The sequence below is a fragment of the Falco cherrug genome, chromosome W (assembly GCF_023634085.1).
Source record: "Falco cherrug isolate bFalChe1 chromosome W, bFalChe1.pri, whole genome shotgun sequence".
NCBI lineage: Eukaryota > Metazoa > Chordata > Aves > Falconiformes > Falconidae > Falco > Falco cherrug.
Genome location: NC_073719.1, coordinates 4,480,702 through 4,501,354, shown reverse-complemented (window position 1 = coordinate 4,501,354; position 20,653 = coordinate 4,480,702). Strand labels below are relative to the sequence as shown.

The following is a 20,653-nucleotide window of genomic DNA, read 5'->3' as shown; positions in this document are numbered from 1 at the left end:
TAAGGTTCTAAAGAACTCAAAATACTTAACTAGAAGTAACTGGTCAGACTCCTGGTGAAAAGAGTTTTTTGAAACACTGAACTACCTTTGGTGGGATTAGTTCTTGTATTAGGTACATTTGCTTCTTTATCTGTTGTATTTATCTGATGTTTAGAAACTCAGAAGTAGGTGAAAGAGAAAGGCTCATCACTGCTTCACCTTATTTCTCTCTCTGTGAAAAGAAGGTACTGGAATGGACAAGTCCTGTTGCCCTAAAAACATGGAGGACACAATGAGTAGAGGCAGTAGAGTAGTAGGCTCAGTTAACTAGCTGAATTTATACTGTTTTAATAAATATGTTTTGTTGATCTTGCAAATTTTTCCAAGTTTCAAGGCACATTCAAGGTAATCTAATGAAAGTAATGAAAGCTAGGCTAGCTATTTTAATATATTATATGCTTCTATTTGAATTTCAGTTTATTTTTAAATACATTAATGATATACATTGTATAGAGGAGGAAAAAACCTGGAATTTTCCGCCCCCCCCCCCCCCCCCCCTTTATTTTTTAAGTATTGCAAAATATAAAAGAGCCAAGAGAGTATTTCACAGCTGCTTTTTTTTCTGAAGATATTCAATCAACTAATGTAATTAGCCTGGGAACTTGAAGTCAGAGTCAGCTTGTTTTCATGGGCCCATGAAAGTATCTTTCCTATGTAGCAGGCTTTTTGGCCTCTTCTGACTCGCTCTTGTCTCTTTAGCCCTGACAAATCATCTCGTCAAGGCTTCTTATTCGGTACACTTCCTTGTTATGCCTGTAGACCTAAGAATGTCCTCTGAAAGTATATTATGCTCATTTATAATCTGAAATATTGTGATAGGTGTTTTCATTAAATCTTTTTGCTGAGATTTGTGAATAGGTATATTGACTGAATTGATGCTGTAGTAATCATTCCAACCAACAATATTAGTCTTTTCTTGAGAAGACTACTTACGTAAAAACGAATACAACAAGAGAAGAATAAACTGAGAATTTAATTAGTGACTTAAATTGGTTGTTGGGTTGTTTAGATTTTTTGGTGTATTTTTATTGTTTTGTTGGGGGGGAGGGTTGGTTTTGTTTGTGGGGTTTTTTATTGTGTGTTTTTTTTGTTGGTTTTTTTTTTTTAATCTACCCTCACCATACAAAATGGGATCACTAATTAAATACGATGGTCAGAGTAGAAAACTTAAAGTATATGATAAATACACTTACAGTACTACATGCAGCTACAAGGATTTTGCATTTCATTCCTTCCATTTATCAATGCTTTCAGCTCCAAGAGAAAGCTGCCATAACGTTAAATAACTCAGTTTTCTGGAATGTTCAAAAGTATGTTTTTATTCGTAACACTTGCCTTAGCACAGTTAAATATTTATAGTAATATAACTTATGGACTTGACTGTATTACTTTGTTTAAAAGAGTCCAGCCTTTGTGTGTGTGTGTGTGTTCATGATTTAAAAGAAATCCAGAAATATTTCCTGTATTTCAAATGTAGCTGTCAGGTTTTCTTCTTAATCACATGAGGGAGTAAGGTGTCCATCTTTGTATGCTTGTGTTTCATGAAATGATTCTGAACTCCTTTCTGTTTTCTGATAACAGTTTTGAACCAGCTGCCTCTTCCATCACCTTTACCTGCTACAACAACAAAAAGCCTGCTTTTCAATGGACGGATAGCTGAAGAGGTGAACTGCCTTCTGACTTGCAGGGATGAAAATCTGGTTTCACAGCTTGTCCACAGTCTCAATCAGGTGTCAACAGATCATATGTATGTATTTTGAACTTCAACTATATCAGATCAACATCCTTATTCCTTGAAATTAAAATGAACCTAATTGAGAAGGGTATTTGTACAAATCTGAAAAGTAGAATGTGCAGGGTTTTTTTATTAGACTAGTTTAGCAGATTACTGCTGTATAAGAGTCAATTGTTTCAGTCAGAGTGGTGGTAGTTGTCCGACAGCCCTTATGCATAATTAAACTTTTTTTTTAATAGATCTACTGCTTGTTCCTTTCTTGCTAGTTAGGAATGCAGACTTTGTGGTATTGATTGTGCAATAGTAATTTGTGTTTGACTGTGGATAATAGTGCACATAGACAAATTATATACCCAGTATTCCACAAAAAGATACTTTTTTGAGACACCCACATAAGACCCATGTCAGTTCTGATTAGATATTGAACTTAAGATTTGAGCCAAAAAGTATGCTCATGTAGTCTCTTTTTGTTAATATATATTTTGGGGTTTTGTGGGGGTTTTTTTGGTGTAGGTTTTGTTGGGATTTTTTTCCTCCATTTTTCCCTGATGTCCTTTGAATTGTCTTATGTTGACAGCCCTGTCTTTTTCCTACATGTTACAATCAATTGTTTTGATTAAATGGAAGTAGCTTTTAAAAGACCTCAAAGCAAACAATAAGTGAAAGCGTGGATGCATTTATGGAAATCCATTACATTTTTGATGGTTCAAAGGGAATACCATTATGTCAAAGATATGCCAAATTTTCTTTTTAAAATAGAAGATTCTCAAAGTGTTGGGCTGCAACCTGAATGTTATACATTCATGCATATCTTATTTTCACACCTACAGTAATGCCAAAGCATTTTTCTTTTATGGAGAATATCATGATGCAAAAGTAGGCATAAAAAACTTATATATATACATGGCTGTCAGTTTCAGAATATTATAATTAAGTGCTTACTAACAGAAAATAATTTTGAAGGCTAGTAGGAATACCTATTTTCCATTCCTTAAATGGGGGGAGGAGGGGGAGGGAATAGAATCAGGGAACAGGACTTTGCAGACTTTGTTTTTTCTATATTTTAACAGTAAATTGTAGTTTGGTTTGGTTTCGGTCAGGTGTTTTTTTGTTTGGTTTGGGTTTGTTGGTGGTTTTTTTTTTTTTTATTTGACTCATGGTTTCTTAAAACTTGAAAATGCATTTGCTTCTTTATTTGCTTGCTTCCACAATTCCAGAGAACTAAAAGATAACCTTGGCAGTGATGATCCAGAGGGAGATATACCAGTTTTGCTGCAGGCTATCCTGACAAGGAATCCTAATGTTTTCAGGGAGAAAAGCATGCAAAACAGATATGGAGTACAAAGTGGTAAGGATTTTTGATTATTTATTGATTGTCTTTTATGTTGTTCTATAAGTTTAGGGGACTGATACTAACCACAAATATATATGGAGCACAACTGTGATTATGCCTTACCTTGTATTTGATAGTGACGTAAAGCTATGTATGTTGACATCTTCTAAGAGTGATTACATTAGAATTAGCATAGAAATAAAATCTACTGGGTATTTTGGTAAAAAATAATATTTAATTTCACTACAAAATTTAATTTCTAGGATGAGTGATTGGATTTTATTTTAAAGTAAATTAATTTGAATTTCTTTATGGCTAGGTTCATATGTTTGTCTTAGTAAATAATTGAAGTTGGGAAAATATGTCTTGATCTTACTGAAAATCTGTACAATTATAGCATATCATTGTAGTGCGAGTTCTTAATAGTTCTGGGTTAAGGAATAAGGTTGAATGAACCATACTTAACAGCTCCTCCTTGCCATTCCTCAGCAATTTGTGATGTCATGCAGATTTTACTGTTTCAATAGCTGATTCTTTTCTGAGGTTCAGGGAGATATACTGCTGGATAGCAAAACTGGAGAATGAGAGAGACTGAGCAAAGGATTAATCAGATTCTACTTGTAGATCTGGAGATTTCTTATATGCACCTGAAATCTTTTCTTTAAATACTAAACTATGAAATGAGTAAGAGAATTTCTACTGTTTTCGCAGTGTGAAGATTAAGTTTTGCTAGTATTGTAGAGATATAGATAGAAGTGTTACCAGAGTCCACAGGGGATAGAAAGCGTAGGGTGGTTTTGGAGGGGAAAAATAATAAAATGAGATTATTAAGTTTGTTCACCTAGGCTAGTGAGTAAAAAGCCATACAATATTTGAAAAGAACTTGCTAAGGACAGAACACATAATCTTCCTTGAAAGAATGCAGAAATTTCCTGGAATGAAAAAATAAAATGCAGTGCTAAATATTTTTTAGCTCATTGATACATATATACTGAAATTTAAGCTCTGAAAACAGTCTCTAGATTCTAGATTTGGTGGTAGCCATGACAGAGTATGATTTTTCCAGCTGTGGGAAGAGTTGTGACTGTCCTGCCAGTTTTTGCAGAGTGATTCCACAAAGAACATACACTTGAATCGGAGTTTTCCACCAGTTTTGTAGAGTAAAATATTTTTTTGCAAGTGCAAAAGGGAGACATTGTTTTTGAAATTATTGTTCCAGCAGAGGCTTTTGAAAGAAAGAAGGTAAAGTGAGTTAATTTCTTTCTAATTTTTGTGAATTCTGTGCTTCAGAGGGGAAAGACTTTACAGCTTGATTCAATAGGTTAAAAATAATCCTTAATGAAATAAAAACACTTCTGTCTTTAATAAATGTGCTTTGGCCTATGCTTGAAGGAAGGTGCTAGTATAGAAATAAAAACAATTCAACAGGAAAATTAAAAGAATAGTTGATGTAATTTTAATAAAGTTATTAAAGTGGTTTCAGAGAACCAGAAGAGATCAGACTTTAAAACTTCCTTGACTATTTAACATTGGTTTACGTAATTCTGAATACTTGTACCAGTGCAAACATTGCAATGTAAATGTGAAATCAGAAAAATTGAAAGAAAGGGGGGTGGGGGAAAAGCATAGCTGTAGACCAAGTATTTTGAGAGGAAGACAACCCTGGAATGAATGTTTGGAAAAGCTAGGCAAAGTGTGACTTTACTTTCTATGGAAAAAGGCTCTTACCTGGAAATAGGAAGATTTTGAAGCTAGATACTGGCAAATTGTGGTGGCCTTATTAGCTGTTAATCCATCCCATTCAGACCCCCAAGGCCAATGGGGGATATACTGATGTGTTCTGGCAGAAAAATTTGGGTTTTCTTCTGCTTTCTGAGCAGATTTTGTAATATCTATAGAGTCATGATTTGTAGAACAATTGGGGGTTTGGTAGAAAACTTATGTAATGCATTTTGCCAGCTAGAAGAATGAAATTTAGACTCTATTCTAGTATTTCAAATTAATCTCTTCTGCTTTCCTTACTGTCTTCCTTCTGAATTTTGTCCTTCTGTGTTTTTTTGAGTCCAGCATGTAGTGAATTCAGTGCTGGGTACTGTGATCCAGTATTTCTGTAATGCCCAGAATTGAGAAGGAATGAAGGCAGCGGGGACCCCCTGTGGGACTCAGCCTGGGGTGGGCCCCTGCACCATGATCCCTTGAGTTCCAGCATTAGTATGGACGAACTGAACTCATATTCATTTCTCCCAGTTGTCTTTTCTAATATAAGAACAGAAAGACCATCTGACTAAAGAATTACATTAAACGTGGAAAAAATTTTTGGTACAGTACAGTTTGTCCGGAAATAAAGGCATCTTTAGAAAGCTAAATGTTATGTTTTGGATAGTTGTGAATATAAGGTAAAGCACAAGCAGAATGCTGTGCTGATGTTTTTCTTTTTTTCCCAAGATCATATTGATTTGTAGCTCATCATTAAGTTTAGAGTGAGAATTGGTTTTAGTTATGATGAACAAATAGTACAAGAAAGATGTATTATGTGGATGCTTCTTTGTGTCCTGGGCTCACACCCTCCCCTGCCACCTCCACTTCCAAAAAATTGCTGGCATATTTCATTTCAGGTAATGTAGCAGCTGTGTTCAAAGTATTATTCCCTGTCTTTTGATAATAGTCACATTGTTGAAACAGTCTTCATACAGATTAGATTTTTAGTTAGATTTTTTCAGACCGTTTTCTGTTACTGGGTTGTCTGAACAGACTGAATCACATCACCAGGCATCAGGCCTAACTTTGTACAAGGGCAGCATATTAGTTTTATTTTAGACTTTTTTCATCAGATGATAGAGGAAGTTCTGGGTGCCATCTTTCAACTACATCTGTCTTGCATCTTATAGTGTATGAGTGAAGTGGATTTCTTTATTTAAAATTAAGATATTATTTAGTTTTTCATAATATTTTTTCCTCTTTTCTCTCTCAACACTTTGGCTTTGGCTTTCAGCAGATATGTGTTGGAAGATCAGCTAAAATAATGTATTGCAATAGGTTAGTATTCATAGCATAGCTTAGGGTGCAGAAAAGACTTAAAATTCACTTTATTGCAACTTGTGCATTTTTTGAGGATTAAAATCTTATACATCTTTCCATAAACATCAATTACTTCAATAATTTTTTTCATTTATACAAGCATTCAAGTGTACATGTCTGTAAAAGGGAAAAACTTTGTAGATGTATGCTTTCAATAAGAGTGTATATTTAACTGAAAAATAACCTGTTGGTGAGCAGTCCTAGCTTAAGCATGTGTGATGCTGTAATACAGTTTAACCATACAGGACTTTCTGTGATCCTGAGCTGTGCTTTCACGTGGTTTGTTCTTTGGCATTTAGTAGGAATGCTAAAATAGATTTATGTGTGTTGCTTTTTTCCAAGCAAAAATAAATTATAGTCAAGACTGGGAGTATGTGTTAAGGAAACTAATTCTAGGAATATTATTATTAGGATGATGTTCTCTCAAAACTGAACATTACCAACAATCAAAATTAAAGTTGCATTTAAAAGAAATCCTTAAGTATTTTAAGGTATGGAAATGTACAGTGGAGCCATAAGTCTGCTGCTTAGTGATATGACAACAACGTAAAAAACGTACAAAAAGATATTTTGACATTAATGGCCTCAGACTATTTTCAGCTCCTTTTTAGACTAAATGTTTGGGGCTTATTTTTACACCTTCCTCATTACATTGTTACATTGTTACTAGGCAGACTTGTTATCTGTCTTGAAACTTTGGAGACACTGTTGTGGTGGGGGCTTTTTGTGTTGTTTTTTTTTTTGGGGGTGTGTGTGTTTTTTCATACTCATATGGGCACATTCTGTCAGCTTTCTGTACATGAATGATAAGGGCTAGTAGTTTGACTAACTACTACCTAGTTGTGACGAGAGTGACTAAGAGGCGAGCAGACAGTGGGCATGCCAGGTGGTGCCTCCAACACAAAACCCCTGGAGTTTCCTCCTCACTTGCCTTCTATGCAAGGCAAAAGTGTTCATTTAAACAAATTTTGCAGGAGTTGAGGAGTCCTCTTCTGTTGTTTGTGACAATGAATTTTCCTCTGTACTGAACTATGGAGGTCTCTGATTTGATTCCTCCCCATCACAACATGGGACTTTTACGCCTGCTCTGGGCTAGTTTTCCTGTGCTAATGTACTTGGAAAGCAGCACTTCATACCTACAGGGAGGTAGTAATGGCTGCATTCCTGGGGGATTATCCCATCTCTTACCTGCTGGGGAGAGGGAAAGAGAGGGAGGATTTCTGAAACTAGCTTTGCTTGTGTGAATATTGCAGTAATTGAAATCAGTGATAGTAATTAAAGGACTGATGGCTCCCAAACACTCTGGATTGGGGATTACTGTCAGCCTTCTATCTAACCTTTGGTTTAAAATATTTGCATTACTGATGTGCTTTTACCCATGGCTGTGGATCACTTGCTATGGCTTCCCAGGCTGCAGTGCGCACATGAATTCTGATGCTGTTTTAGTTGCAAGACATTCAACTCTGTCATTAAAATCACCTGGTTAAAAGTCATATAAGTTTTTGTGTACCTGCACCTCTTCAACTTCCAGTGTCATGTGGTGGTTAGGAAATTCTTTATACATGTATCAAAGAGGAAGGAAAAAAAAAAAAGATTCCTTTAAATTATCCCTAATAAAGATGTAAGTTAGTTTCAAGCATATTGGTACTTGTGGCTTGCCATCTAATAAAACTCCTGAATTTCCAAAGGCTGATTGTGGGAATCTACAGGCTGTTGGGAGTCTACAGGTGGGATATTGGTGGTTCTTTGCAATTGAAAATATTTTAGCACCTTCTTTGATAACATTCCTTATAAGCTTGGTGGAGGTTGAATAGAAAGCTGTCCTCCCTAGGTAGAAAGGAACCACTAAGGCATTATTGGAGCAGGGAAAATATCTTCAACCATGCAGTCTGAGGTGATTGTTTTCTGTACTTGCTCTAAAATGGGAGATAAGTTTTCTGTGTTCTTCTGACTTGTGAAGTTTTCAAATCTTTTACTTATTGGCATGATGAGTATTGTACACACCAGTCTGAGGTGTAAAAGTATACATCCTGTTATGAAATGTTTCTGTTTACTAGCAGGTTTTTGGCTAAGGAACAGAGAAAGGAACTACTGTTGATATTTATAACTGAATTAATACTGCTTTAGGGAACACTCTTTTTATGTCATGGTGTAAAATGGACACTTTACATGGACTTCATCTTTTTTTAATGTTTTCTAACAGTTGTAGGTAGAAGATGTTAATGTCTGTAAAGTTTATAATTTCCTTGTATATAATAATTTCTGAAATAAGAGACTTCATTGATTAAAAAGGAAGTGCGTGTAAAGTAATGCTGCTATCTTCTTCTTAATAGGGATGATGATGTCCCAGTTTAATATTTCTCAGAATTCCATGCGAGGTAGTCCTGCATCTTCCAGTTATCAACAAACCACTATCTCACATAGCCCTTCCAGGTAATGTTTTCTTTCAAATGGGGTGGGATGGGCAGCGAACTGCAAATTCTTCCTACAATGATAGTCAATTCTTGTTGCAAGTATGTGAATGGAAGATGATCGGTGTCAAGACAAATTTTGCATTTGTCTGACAGCAGGGTGAGTTTCTTCAGCTGCCAAAGAAACATCTTTTTGTTAGCAAGTTAATCTTTGTGTTCTGACTAGTCATGATTCCCTGCTCTCTCTCCTTCACATAATTTTTGTCAAACTTTCTTTCCTACTTAAGGAATCCCCCTGCCTCCTGCCACCCCTCTAGCTGTTCTTTACCTGTGGCAGAGGCTGAGTCTGGTGGCGGGAAGATAGGAGAGAAGAGGCTGTGTTCCAGCATGTATAACAGTACCAATGTGACAGGAGGGTGGGAAAGAAGGCTTGTAAAAGCATGGAGTACTGCTGTAACAGTTATACAATAGGCCACTCAGAGAACCATAGGCCCAGTAATTTGGGCCACAGTTCCAGCAGCTTCCTCATCAACTTTCTGATTCTATTTTAAACTTTGAGTGTTGGCAATTAAGATGTACCTATAATCCAGGCCTATTTAAATATAATAAAAAACTCTGGACTAAAGGAAAGAGTTCTGCATGTAGTTTCAACCCAATTACTGGGCTTTAACAGATTTCATCTCCAGTTATTAGATATCATTATTAAAATAAACTTTTTTCACTTCAAGTTAGTGTAATTGTCTTGGCAAATGAAATGCTTGGTATCTGCACAAAAAAGTACGCTTTCTTTTATGTCTAAAAGTGATATTGAAGAAGGTGGGTGGTTTTTTTTCAATTGTGAATATTACAATGTGCTAAGTCGTCTTGAAATCCTTGTGTTATATACATATACTTTGCTATTTCTTTCTATGGAAGCTTACCTTCACAGAGTTGCTATCTAGAACTGAGGGTTGTGAAAGCATATATTGTACTTTCTGAAGTATTTGGTTTATTTTTATTTTTAAAAGCTCATATAAGAATGTAGGTTATAATGTACATTTATCGTCACAAGCCTATTCGAAGAGGGTCGGCCAAGTCACGACAATCACACCAATATGGCTACATGCCGTGCTCACTTTATTAAACAAACAGGTCATATTTATAACTTAAACCGACCGCTCACAAGACTTTACACAAAGGTGATTGGATAAAAGTCTCTGGCCACGTGGGGGTCCGTGTCACTGATCGGTGAGCATGCTGCAGGTGTCTTATCAGAGTGTGCCGATGAGAGTGTGTTGATTTCGCAGTTCCCAGGACTTGCTCTGCACCTGGCTTCTTGTTTGTGCACAGCTTGTTTTCTTTCTCACACTGCTTGTTCCCAGGACAATTCAAAGTTGCTCTGCAGCTTCAACTAACAGGCCTGAGTTGTCCAACCCGGACAATGGTAACATATGTCCTTGGGCCTTTAAAAATCCCTCTACCTATCATCCTTTTTCTTTTTGGACAACCCATGTCTGATTCACAATAGATATTAAACCTTTCTTCACACAAGAAAATAAACAGCTAAAAAATTAAAAACATTGCAACAATGATTATAACAAAGCATATTCCTTCCATCAATAATGTCTTTAACCATCCTGTTATGCCCAATCCTCTCAACCATTCATCGAAGGGATTGTCATCAGCAAGAATAAGCTTCATGTTTCCCTGCAGTTGTGACAACTTCTTGTGCATCGATATGGAATGATCGGAAAGGTTCACAAAACACATCCCTTCAAAATCCTCACAACCGTGTCCATGTGCTAATAACAAAAAAATCTACTGCAGCTCTGTTCTGTAACGTATCATGCCTAACATTATCTACATCAAGCAATAATGAACTTTAAAATCTTTGACGTAAGATTAAATTGTTTCTCTCCCCAGCACGCTAACCTTCGTATATTCTTAGCATTTGATGCTGCCATTGCCCCCGGCATAAATATGGAGGCTAGGACATTTGCTGTTACGGAATGTAGATAGACTCGGTCATTACATGTTTCATCAAAGGTGCGCAGTGTCCTCCGTGATCTGTGAGATTGTTGAGTCAATTTCAATAAGTCTTTCATATGTGGAGCAAACAAAGTCAAACGCCCTAAATAACATGGTCCACCAACAGGATACAAAGGAATCCCTGGCCACGCTCTGTCCCCACATATCAGAAAGACTCCTGGTGGCAACTGATAACCCCTGATACATCTATATGGAAACCCCCAGTTTTCAATTCTCACCAAATAGGTGAACCGGTTAGATTTTGAAACCCTGTATAAAACCCCCGTTCACCTGGACGTGTTAGCCATAACTGCCACGGGTCACCAAACCAAATTACTCCAGTGCCATTCACGGGCTGAAGTGGTGATGACATGTGGGTACAGTCTGCCATACCAGTTGCAGTTACATTAACATATTCAACAGGTACAACGCTAGCCAATAGGACTAGCTCCTGCAAAGGTAAATGATGTGGCTGATTTAAATTCTCAATAACCGTCTTCTGCCACGCTGCATTACGCATAGAAGGCCAAACATATTGCCCATTTGGACTCATACATGTACCATTCTGATTGGAAGTCGGATCCACTGTTTTAACATTCCAAAACCCATCAACTTTTGTTTCATTCTCTTGCAGGGGAATACCAATTAAACAAGTTCTAAAGGGGTTGTCTGCCTGTTGCAGACTTAGACAAAAGTCTGTTACTCCCGTGATATTTGCCCATGTCACCCATATGTTTGTCCTAGGCAAGATGTCAAAAATACTTTGGCCAATGGGTAAAAAATTCATCAAGACCATAAACCAAGTTCACCACTCAAACATGTTTACTCCTGCAATTTCCACAATATATTTTTTTTTTTTTTTGGCTACAGCCAAATAGTTTTAAACAAATCGTTTTAGTCTCTTCCCAATCTTACTCTGAAACAGCTTGTTTTCTTTCTCACGCTGCTTGTTCCCAGGACACTTCAAAGCTGCTCTGCAGCTTCAACTAACAGGCCTGGGTTGTCCAACCTGGACAATGGTAACATATGTCCTCGGTCCTTTAAAAATCCCTCTACACCTGTTTTATTTTTATGGCTTCCTATCTTTAGGATAAGTCTAAGATAAAGCCAGTGAAAGAATAATTTGTATTCAGTGGACTTTGGGTCAGGTCCTACCTGACCGCCTATCACATTCCTGTATCTTAGCAATATAGTTCTGTTAGATGAAGTTCTTTGAAATCTTACTGGAAAAATCATATTTAGAGTAGATGGCTTCTTGTTAATCCTAGCGAGCTAGTTGTTACATGATAATTAAACCTTAGATGTCACTTTCATTCAAACTTCTAGGACTAACTTTTGGAAATTGCATATCTTGTTTTAGTAAATCTGCAGATCTTACTTTAATAATTATTTGTTATTGTTTCCCTAGGTGGAGGTCTTATGAATGCTTTTTATTCTGTTCTTTACTTTTACTAATGCAGTACCCAAGCTGTGGTTCTGAAGTAATAATTGAAGTTTGGAAGGTATTGACAGCTTAAAATATTGGTTTTGAAGGGGTTTCTTGATTGTGTTCAAATTTTGTCTCTCACAGGAGTTACAATGTTCCACAGGTATAATATTCCGAAAGAAATAAGAAATTTGTCTAAATTTCCAACTTTTAAAAACTTCTAAAATTTTACTTTTAGCCGGTTTGTGCCACCACAGACAAGCTCTGGTAACAGATTTTTGGCACAGCAGAACAGTCCAGTGCCTAGTCCATATGCTCCTCAAAGTCCTGCAGGATATATGCCATATTCACATCCTCCAAGTTATACACCCCATCCTCAGATGCAGCAAGGTGAGTCTATGATGTTTGTTTTTATTCTCCTATCTCATGTCAGCTTTACCTTCATGTGCATGTTTCATAGCTCTAATTTCTTTGAAGGAGTCACATGCTTAATGCAAATCATGAGTTGATAGGGAATTTTGGGGGTATGTTTAAGCTTTGTTTTCCAAATTGTACAGAGTGGTAGTGTATACTTTTTTTTTAAAAAAAAAAGGGAAGAAGAAATAGTGAAATATAGGTTTATGTTACACTGCTCCTCCCCTATGTAAACTGATTTTGCATAGTTGTTACATATACATGACAATAGAAAAATAAAACCAAACCAAAATCTTTTATTTGTTAGCTATGGCAATTGTTTATCTGTACTAGTAAAAACCTAATTTTTGCCAGTGTAATGTAAGATTTGCTGCCATCTTATTTAGCCTTACCAAACCTTTGTAGTATAGACTAGACAATGTTGGCTAGAATTATGCTCAAAGTATGCTAGTAACTGGCAAAGATGACCTTCAGAATGAATGGATTTCTTTGTTCTTCCCTTTTGTAAAAACAGTTTTGATCAACATAAACACTATTACATATCTAGGCTTATTTTTTTTTGTAAGTGGAATTCTCATTGGATTCTTTTAAGTCATCTGTTTTTAAAGTTTAGCAATGTGCTTAGAATTTATATAGCTATTTTGTATATAATGTTGTGTGTCTCATGAATAACTTGGAAGTTACTAAGAGTAGCAAATACAAATTATATAGAGGAAAATAAAGTTTTCTGTAAGCTATAAGAATATGATACTGACTGTAATTAGGATAGACATGGAGAGAACCTTGGCTAATCTGTACATGGAATTTAGGTTTTAAATCCCCTCTAAAATTAAAATCTTAGATATCTAATTTTATTCAAGGTATTTGTGGCAAAAGAATTCAATCAAGACAGTTGGATTCCTGTTCAGATTCCAGACCTCTTACATCCAAGTCGTTAATATCCATTCTTATGATGTTTTCTGTGAAATTTTTCAGAGTTAACAAATGTGTGATTATATCAATATAGGTTTGAGGGTTTTTTGTTTTGTTTTTTTCAGCTTCAGTATCCAGTCCCATTGTCACAGCTGGGATGAGGAATCTCCATGAAAATAAAGTTTCAAGTCAGTTGTCTGGAAATTCAGCTAATCATCATACTGATAATTCTAGACATGACTCAAATGAAGACTACCTACAGATGGTGAACAGGCTAAGTAGTGATGTATGTTACCTAGACCAGTTTATGATGATAAAGCAAATATGTGTTTAGCTGTTTTAGAAGTCAGATATTTTACTATGTTGTTGATGAATAAAACCACTGAAAATATATTTAGGTTTCAGATGTGTATACTCAACTGTGCGACTTTAATGTGTGAGTTTTGTTTTTTTTTTCTAGATCTCTCTTTGGAACAGTTTGTAACATTGATTCTGATGAAATTATGAAAAGTAAAAAAGTTTTACTCATATTTCAGTTTATTTTAAAGAAATGGTAGTGTCTCTGCAATTATTGTAGCAATATGTTGATGCAAACAATACTAGATTCTAAAGAGGTATATAGTTGTCTTTATGAAGATTACCATAACTGTCAATTAGACTTGACATATTTGAATAACCTATTGGGTAATATAGTAGTGTTGTTGAAGGCAAAAATTCCTTTTGATGCTGTTTATTACTGGTTTATTATGTGCTTTTATGGCCTGGTTTCTTTATAAGATGATTTTTTCATAGTGATTAGTTCATGTCGGAAAAATTCTTTCTGGAATCTTGATTCTAAAGGAAAAAACCAGCAACTTTCTCCTACAGCTTTGTGAACTTCTTAATTTTCTTCTTAATGAGCATCACACCCTGTGAATGAAGCATATTGGGATTCTTTACAAGTTTGGCACATAGTCTCCTAACAGCTCTAAAGGGGAGAGCACTTAATTTTCATTTTTATTTTTTGACTTTAGCTCTTTGAACAGCGTAGTCATAGTGGTGCCTACAACAGTAGGCATAACAGTAGTTATAAAACTTCATTAAAACCTGCTGGCAAGCAGGCCTTTTTTTCATGTGTGTGTGTCATCCTAAATTAGCTTGTGGAAGCAAAAATGAAGTGTTGTATTCCACAGGTGTACTGTTAACACCAGACTCCCTAAATCCCTTACCAGGATTAATACACTGGAACTCCAAGAGCGTTATTAGTTTTATTAGTCATCTTTTTTTTTTTATGCAAGAATTATTCTCATTAAAAATATTAGCTAAGAAGTAGTATCTTAAGAAAGCTTTGTAATGAAGGAATCTATCATAATACACAATCATCAGATGTTTTTCTCAGTCTCTGCTTCAGCAATGCTAATTCTTCTAAATAAGAAGCTTTTCTTGGCACTAAGTGTACATGTTATATCCCCCAGCTATGTTAAAGGTACACTTTCAAGAGAATCTTGGGGGTTTTTAAGACAAGATTTTTGGAAAACTTTAGTATTAGGATAATTTATTTCACAGTGTTTAAAGAGGAAGTATTTAAAAATATTCACCCCTAATTTTGTGATCCAAACATTGCAACCACATCCTAGTTCATGAGAACTTAAAAATGAAGCTCATTCAAAACTGGCAGACTATGAAAACATAAAACATGCCATCATTGTTTGGTTTGATTGGAGAAATACTGAATGTAAAAAGTAATTACACCTTTTAAAGCTGATTTTAATAGCTATCATGGAGAAAACAGTTTGAATAATTTGGATTAATTAAAGTTTTGCATCTATGTGTGAATAATAAGCTTAAACATAAAGCTGCATCCTTTTCAGAAGCAATGTCACTTTTGGCATAGATAGCTATGAATGAGGATTATTATATCATAAAACTTAAAATGTTTAATATTTTTCTTAGGAATTTTTTGCTTTAAAAATTATGAATAGTTACAGGATATTGTGTATTTGCAATATATTATTTTACAAAATCAGCAAGTATATACCCTTGAAGGCTCACTGCACATATACCCATTTTTTGATAAACTTGAAAACATTCCTAGAATATAAGTTCGTGCCTACATGCCTACATTTCATTATTAGAAGTTCTGAACTAGGAGACAGTAAATGAGTACTTCTGAAAATTTGTCAGCTACGGTAGGAATGGCATGTGTACCTGAAAGATCATAGATCATCTACCTAGATAGTCTGTTTAGTTAATCTAACAAAAGGTGCCTTTGCCTGTGTCCTTGGTAATCATGGGTAGAGGACCTCTCCCATCCTAATAAAACATATATGTTCAGAAGTTACTAAGCTCCCCCCCCATTTTTTGGGGTTTTGAGATTTATTACAATTCAAAGATAAGTCAGTTTTGAAAAAAAAAAATAGCTCCATAATTTCAATGTACTAAATAAATGAGTAACTCATACATCAGGAAATTAATTCATTTTGACTTGCAATAATAAAACACATGTGCGTTTAAGGTATAGTTCTTTTTATTGCATTGAATCTGAATGTTATATTTCTTTGCGCATGAGGCTTTCCTCATGTGAGGCAATAAGTCTTTTTGCAAGTGCTGTTGCAAAAATAAGTGTAATTAATAGCACAGCATGAGTTTTAGATTCATTTTGCTGTGGGAGGGGAAAACCCCCAATCAAATAGAATTGTTTTGTAAGTGCCTATGGATGATGAAATGTGGTTTCTTATGGATTTATATTATTTACCTTGTAAGCACCTTCAGTCCATAAATATAAAACTTTTTTCCTTTTTCCTAAGTAATATGAACTACACCTTCACAAGGTATAACGTGTATGGTAGCTAGTCTACTGCTGTGCATGTGGAAATTGGCCGTTTGAACATTGTCAGAGGGAGTGTGTAATTGCCATCCACTTTTCTCAGCTGCTGCAATGGGGGTGCTACAGATTTTGTTCAGTCCTGATGTGTGTATGCTGGAGGTTATAAATACAAAGTCTTAGTTTACTTAACTGTAAGATAGCATTCTAATAAACTTTAAGGGTAGGTTAAGTGAAAAAATGGCGAGTTTGTTTTAAAAAAAAACAACCTACTTTTTATACTCAATTTTTTCCAGTTGGTATTGTATAGAGTTCATTTTCCTGTTTTTCAGCTCTTTACTATGAGTGCATATAGCAAAAAATCTAAATGGAATCTTAATGTTGACCAAAAGAGCTTATTTAGCTAGAAGACCTAGATTTATTTTTGTGTGCATGTTCTGATTCTAGATTCTTCTTAAGGCTGTGCTCTGGAATGTTGCCTATATAATAGTCTAATAGCAGTCTAAATTACAAAGATTTTAATATAAATAATTATTTTTCTAATATTTGTTGTATGCTTCTTTATTCAGTCCATTTTATCAGTATACGTACTAATTTCAGTCTTTATCAAGTATTCATGTTCATAATGTTATTTTTTTATCATTGTCACTTTAGGATGGTGATCCTTCAATAAGGAATGCTGCATCTTTTTCCTTGAGGTCACCACAGTCAGTCTGTTCTCCAACTGGAAGCGACGGAACACTTAAAGGTAGTCTAGCAGTCATACATATCAATGTATTTTTTTTCCAATTTCAAAGAACAGAGAGTTTACAGAGGTATTTATTTCTCCCAACTTGTGTATTCCTGTAGTACTAAATAGTATGTCATTAAGTTTTGGTTACAAAATTATTTTGAGTCCTGATCCAGAAGAAATTTCTGAAGGTCCAAAAATTGATTAATCATACTTCAAAACAAAGCTCAAATTCATGCATGACAGTAAAAATTTAAATCCTTTTCAGTATGAGGATTAAATTCTTTATAAGAATGGTTTCAGTTGCTCTATATAAGAAATGGTTTAAAGGCGGCATTATGAGTAATAAACGCTTAACCAGCTCAAAAGTGTTTTAAAATGCAATGTTTGTCTTGATTGCAATCATCAAATTTCAAGAATGGGAAAATAAAAGTAGTTTAATTAATACAATAGATGTAGCGTAAATGAAGCCTGAAAACCTTAGCTGTGCAGAAGGAATAGGGTGAACTGTCAGTCCACTGAGAAAATAATTCTTTATGCTAAAATCTGGAATGTATACTGCTGTTTTTAATATTATCCCTAAGAAGCAATGACTGAGATACATGAGACTTAGCAAGGTAGGGGTTTGGGCATATTCCTGTTAGTTTAGGTTTTCAGTGTTTATGTATTTACATGACAGTAGTCAAAAGATGCAACAGTACTTTCTTCTCTTTAGTCCTGAAACAAAATAAAGTCTTTCTCGATGGTCAGGTTAGGTCAGGAGGCCGGCACGGATGAAGGGGCAGGCAGTCATCTGTGGCTGCTTGGTTTCCCCCCCCAACCCCCGGCGGGGGGGTTCCGTAAATACTGGGGGCTGGATTGAGGACCCTGGGGGGCCGTATCCAGCCTGCGGCCGTAGTTTGAGGACCCCTGGGTTAGGTGGAGAGGTAGAACAGGAGATGGGGGAGATTCTAGAGAAGGTGAGTGTATTTGGTTTGTGCAGCCTGGATAAAAGGGGGGGGGGGGGGGGGGCAGCAGGATGGATGGGATGACACACAATGGACAGACATGACCATAAAGCAGTCTCCTCATACCTATGAGGAGATTATCAGGAACACTTGAGTCAGGCTTTTTATAGTGTTGTACAGGAAGGATGAGAGACTGGACTTGAAATGGGAAGTTCTGACTAGGTATAAGGAAAAACTTTTTTGCTATCAGGGCAGTCAAACATTGGAAAAGCCCAGAGAATCTGTACATTTTCCCTCCTTGGAGGTTTTCAAGACCAAGCTAGATAAAGCCCTGCATAATGTGGCCTTGTTCACCCTGCTTTTTGAGTGTGAGGATCAGCTAAAGATCTCCTGAGGGTCCCTTCTTAACTGAATTATCCTGCGATCCTGTGACTGCTAAATGATGTAAGTGGTTCATCTTCTGTAGGCATATACTGTGTTCAACGGTGATAGAAGAAATGTGACTCAAATGCAAGCGAGAAGGACATGTATAGCATGCCAACAGCATCAGTATTTTAGGAGGCTTTGTGCTAAAGGACTTGTTTGTAAGACTTGTCTAAATGGCGAAGACTAAATGTGGTTGGTTGTCTTTAACTCAGTACACAAAATCCATGTTTGTTGAGCTTATTAGTTTAACAGCATTGTGAATCTAAGCTACTTCCACTCATATATGATTACCACTTCAGCCAGAAGAATATTTTAATTATTTTTTTGGTTAAAGTTGCTGCTGTTTCAATTGGTTGTCTCAGAACCCATTTTGAAGGGATACCTTTTCAGAAACTGAAAACAATCTGTGATTGTACAATTTGGATTGTAACATTTCAACATTAGCACAAAGAGGAGTTTTTTGATTTATTTACCTGTATGTTAGCCTTACTTTTCTCATTGATAAAGCACACAACTGAAATACTGTTACTAATGGTGCTACCATTTTGCCTTCTTAAAGATATTAATGAACTCTGACTGAGAGAACCATTTCTTGATACTGCAAGAATCTTGCCAGACATTTACTTCCACTAATCTTGCATTTTAGAAATATATTGAAGAGGTGTAGATAATTACAGTGTTACTTAGAATATGTGATCCCTGACAGTTTTTGGCCTATGATTTGGAGTGAAAGCAATTGGTTAAGCTGATAAATTTTCCAGTGGTGAACAAACAGCAAGTATCTACACTGAGCTTTTTGTTGCTACTCTTATTAGACCTTGAAAGTTTGGATGACAAGTTGCAAACTTTGATAATAAAATTTGGCAAAATATTTAATTATTTGGGAGGACAGAAAGAATGGCACTAGACATCACCAATCCAGAGAAAGGTCACAAGAAGGATGTTATAATATCTAAGTTTTCTTATATAACATAGAAATGTGAGGCAATTACCGAAGGTATGGGTACAGACTGTGTTTCTGTACTTCTGACATGGAAGTAGCAAGGACTTCTGGAGACTTGGAGAATGTGATTGTACAGCCTTGAATTACTTTAAGATTGAATGATAGCTGTCTGATTGACAGAATCTGAATGAGGAAGAAGTAGTTTTGTTTGCAACTCAGACAAATATTTGAGAGATGACAGAAATTATATTTGTTCTTTTGGTTTGTTATTCACTCAGTGGAGTAAAATTTCTCTGTTACAGAAATTTTTGCCTTGCTTCTGTTCCAGTAAAGGTACCAGGGCAGCTGAAGTTTTTTCCATAAGGCTGGTCTTTATCCTTTCTTTTTTATATAAATTTTATATTTTTAGCTATGCAAACAGAATAGTGGCTTTGCTTTCATGTTGTCATCTGTTACTTCATCGGCTTTCGTAGAAAATACATGTCTATGAATTCATCTATGAAGAATTAACATGAAGTATTTTCCTTCTGTTTAGCTCAAAATATTCTGTGGTATCCATTATCCAAGATCAATTACTCATCAAAATCCTTTATCTATTTGTTCTACTTTCCCACTATGGAATCAGATGATTGTTTTTTTAACTTAGGACAACTTCTAAAGATGGAGAAAGGAAAGTCTTCCACAATGTTTTTAGTCCATTGCTTTCCAAATAGAAGTGTTTCATATATTTACAGTCCTGTTTCTATAGTTTCCTAAACTCCTGGGAAAACATCTGTAAGGAATAGCGATAACCCTTAGGATACCATATAATTTTGCACTCTTTTCCAGAATAAGTTATATTCCCTCCGGAGATTGTTAATGGGTACTTGATTATTTTCTGAATAATTTGGAAAGATTACTTTTATGTTCTTAGGAATTTATAGGACTCCTCCAGAGACATTCTTCTACACTTGGTCTTTGAACATATAGAGGGTAGTAAGAAGAATTAGGAATCTTCTCAAATCTGTAGTACAAACTTCAGTGCTTTCAAAGGTACTTGTTAAGAAAAATTATCATCTCACCCTCTCTCCTTCAAAAGAAAGGTGGAAGAAATTTATTCCAAAATATTTTCTGACAGGGCCAAAATAAACATTAATTCCTTTTTCTTTCTTCAAGTCTTAACTTTTTATGCAGGGATTCTTCTGAATACAGCAGTTCTCAGCTTTGGCTGTTCTAGCTTAGGTTTTTCATGAGGCATTTGAAGCTCTGGAGAAAAATGGTGGGACTCTTCCCTGAAAATTATTGAAAGAGTATGTGGAAAGTGAATACAATCTGTCCTGAAAAACCTCCTAAATGTATGTTCTTTGTCTCATATGCTATTCCTTTTAAGTTTGAATTTTAAGCTATGCTCTTTGAAAATGAATGTCAATATAGTTTGTTAATCAAAATAAGTAATAATTTCTTTATATC

At 35.5% G+C, this 20,653-nt stretch overlaps 1 protein-coding gene across 8 annotated transcripts in view; it reads left to right on the top strand.

The window, feature by feature from the left end:
• Positions 1–20,653, top strand: part of LOC129734519 (nipped-B-like protein) — a 167,636-nt gene that overhangs the window by 61,930 nt on the left and 85,053 nt on the right. For all 8 annotated transcript variants that reach the window (XM_055698079.1, XM_055698081.1, XM_055698077.1 and 5 more), the window contains 6 exons: positions 1,621–1,786; positions 2,992–3,122; positions 8,519–8,618; positions 12,268–12,419; positions 13,481–13,641; positions 16,813–16,906. In XM_055698079.1, coding sequence (XP_055554054.1) covers positions 1,621–1,786; positions 2,992–3,122; positions 8,519–8,618; positions 12,268–12,419; positions 13,481–13,641; positions 16,813–16,906 — 804 coding nt within the window. The remainder of the gene's footprint in view (positions 1–1,620; positions 1,787–2,991; positions 3,123–8,518; positions 8,619–12,267; positions 12,420–13,480; positions 13,642–16,812; positions 16,907–20,653) is intronic.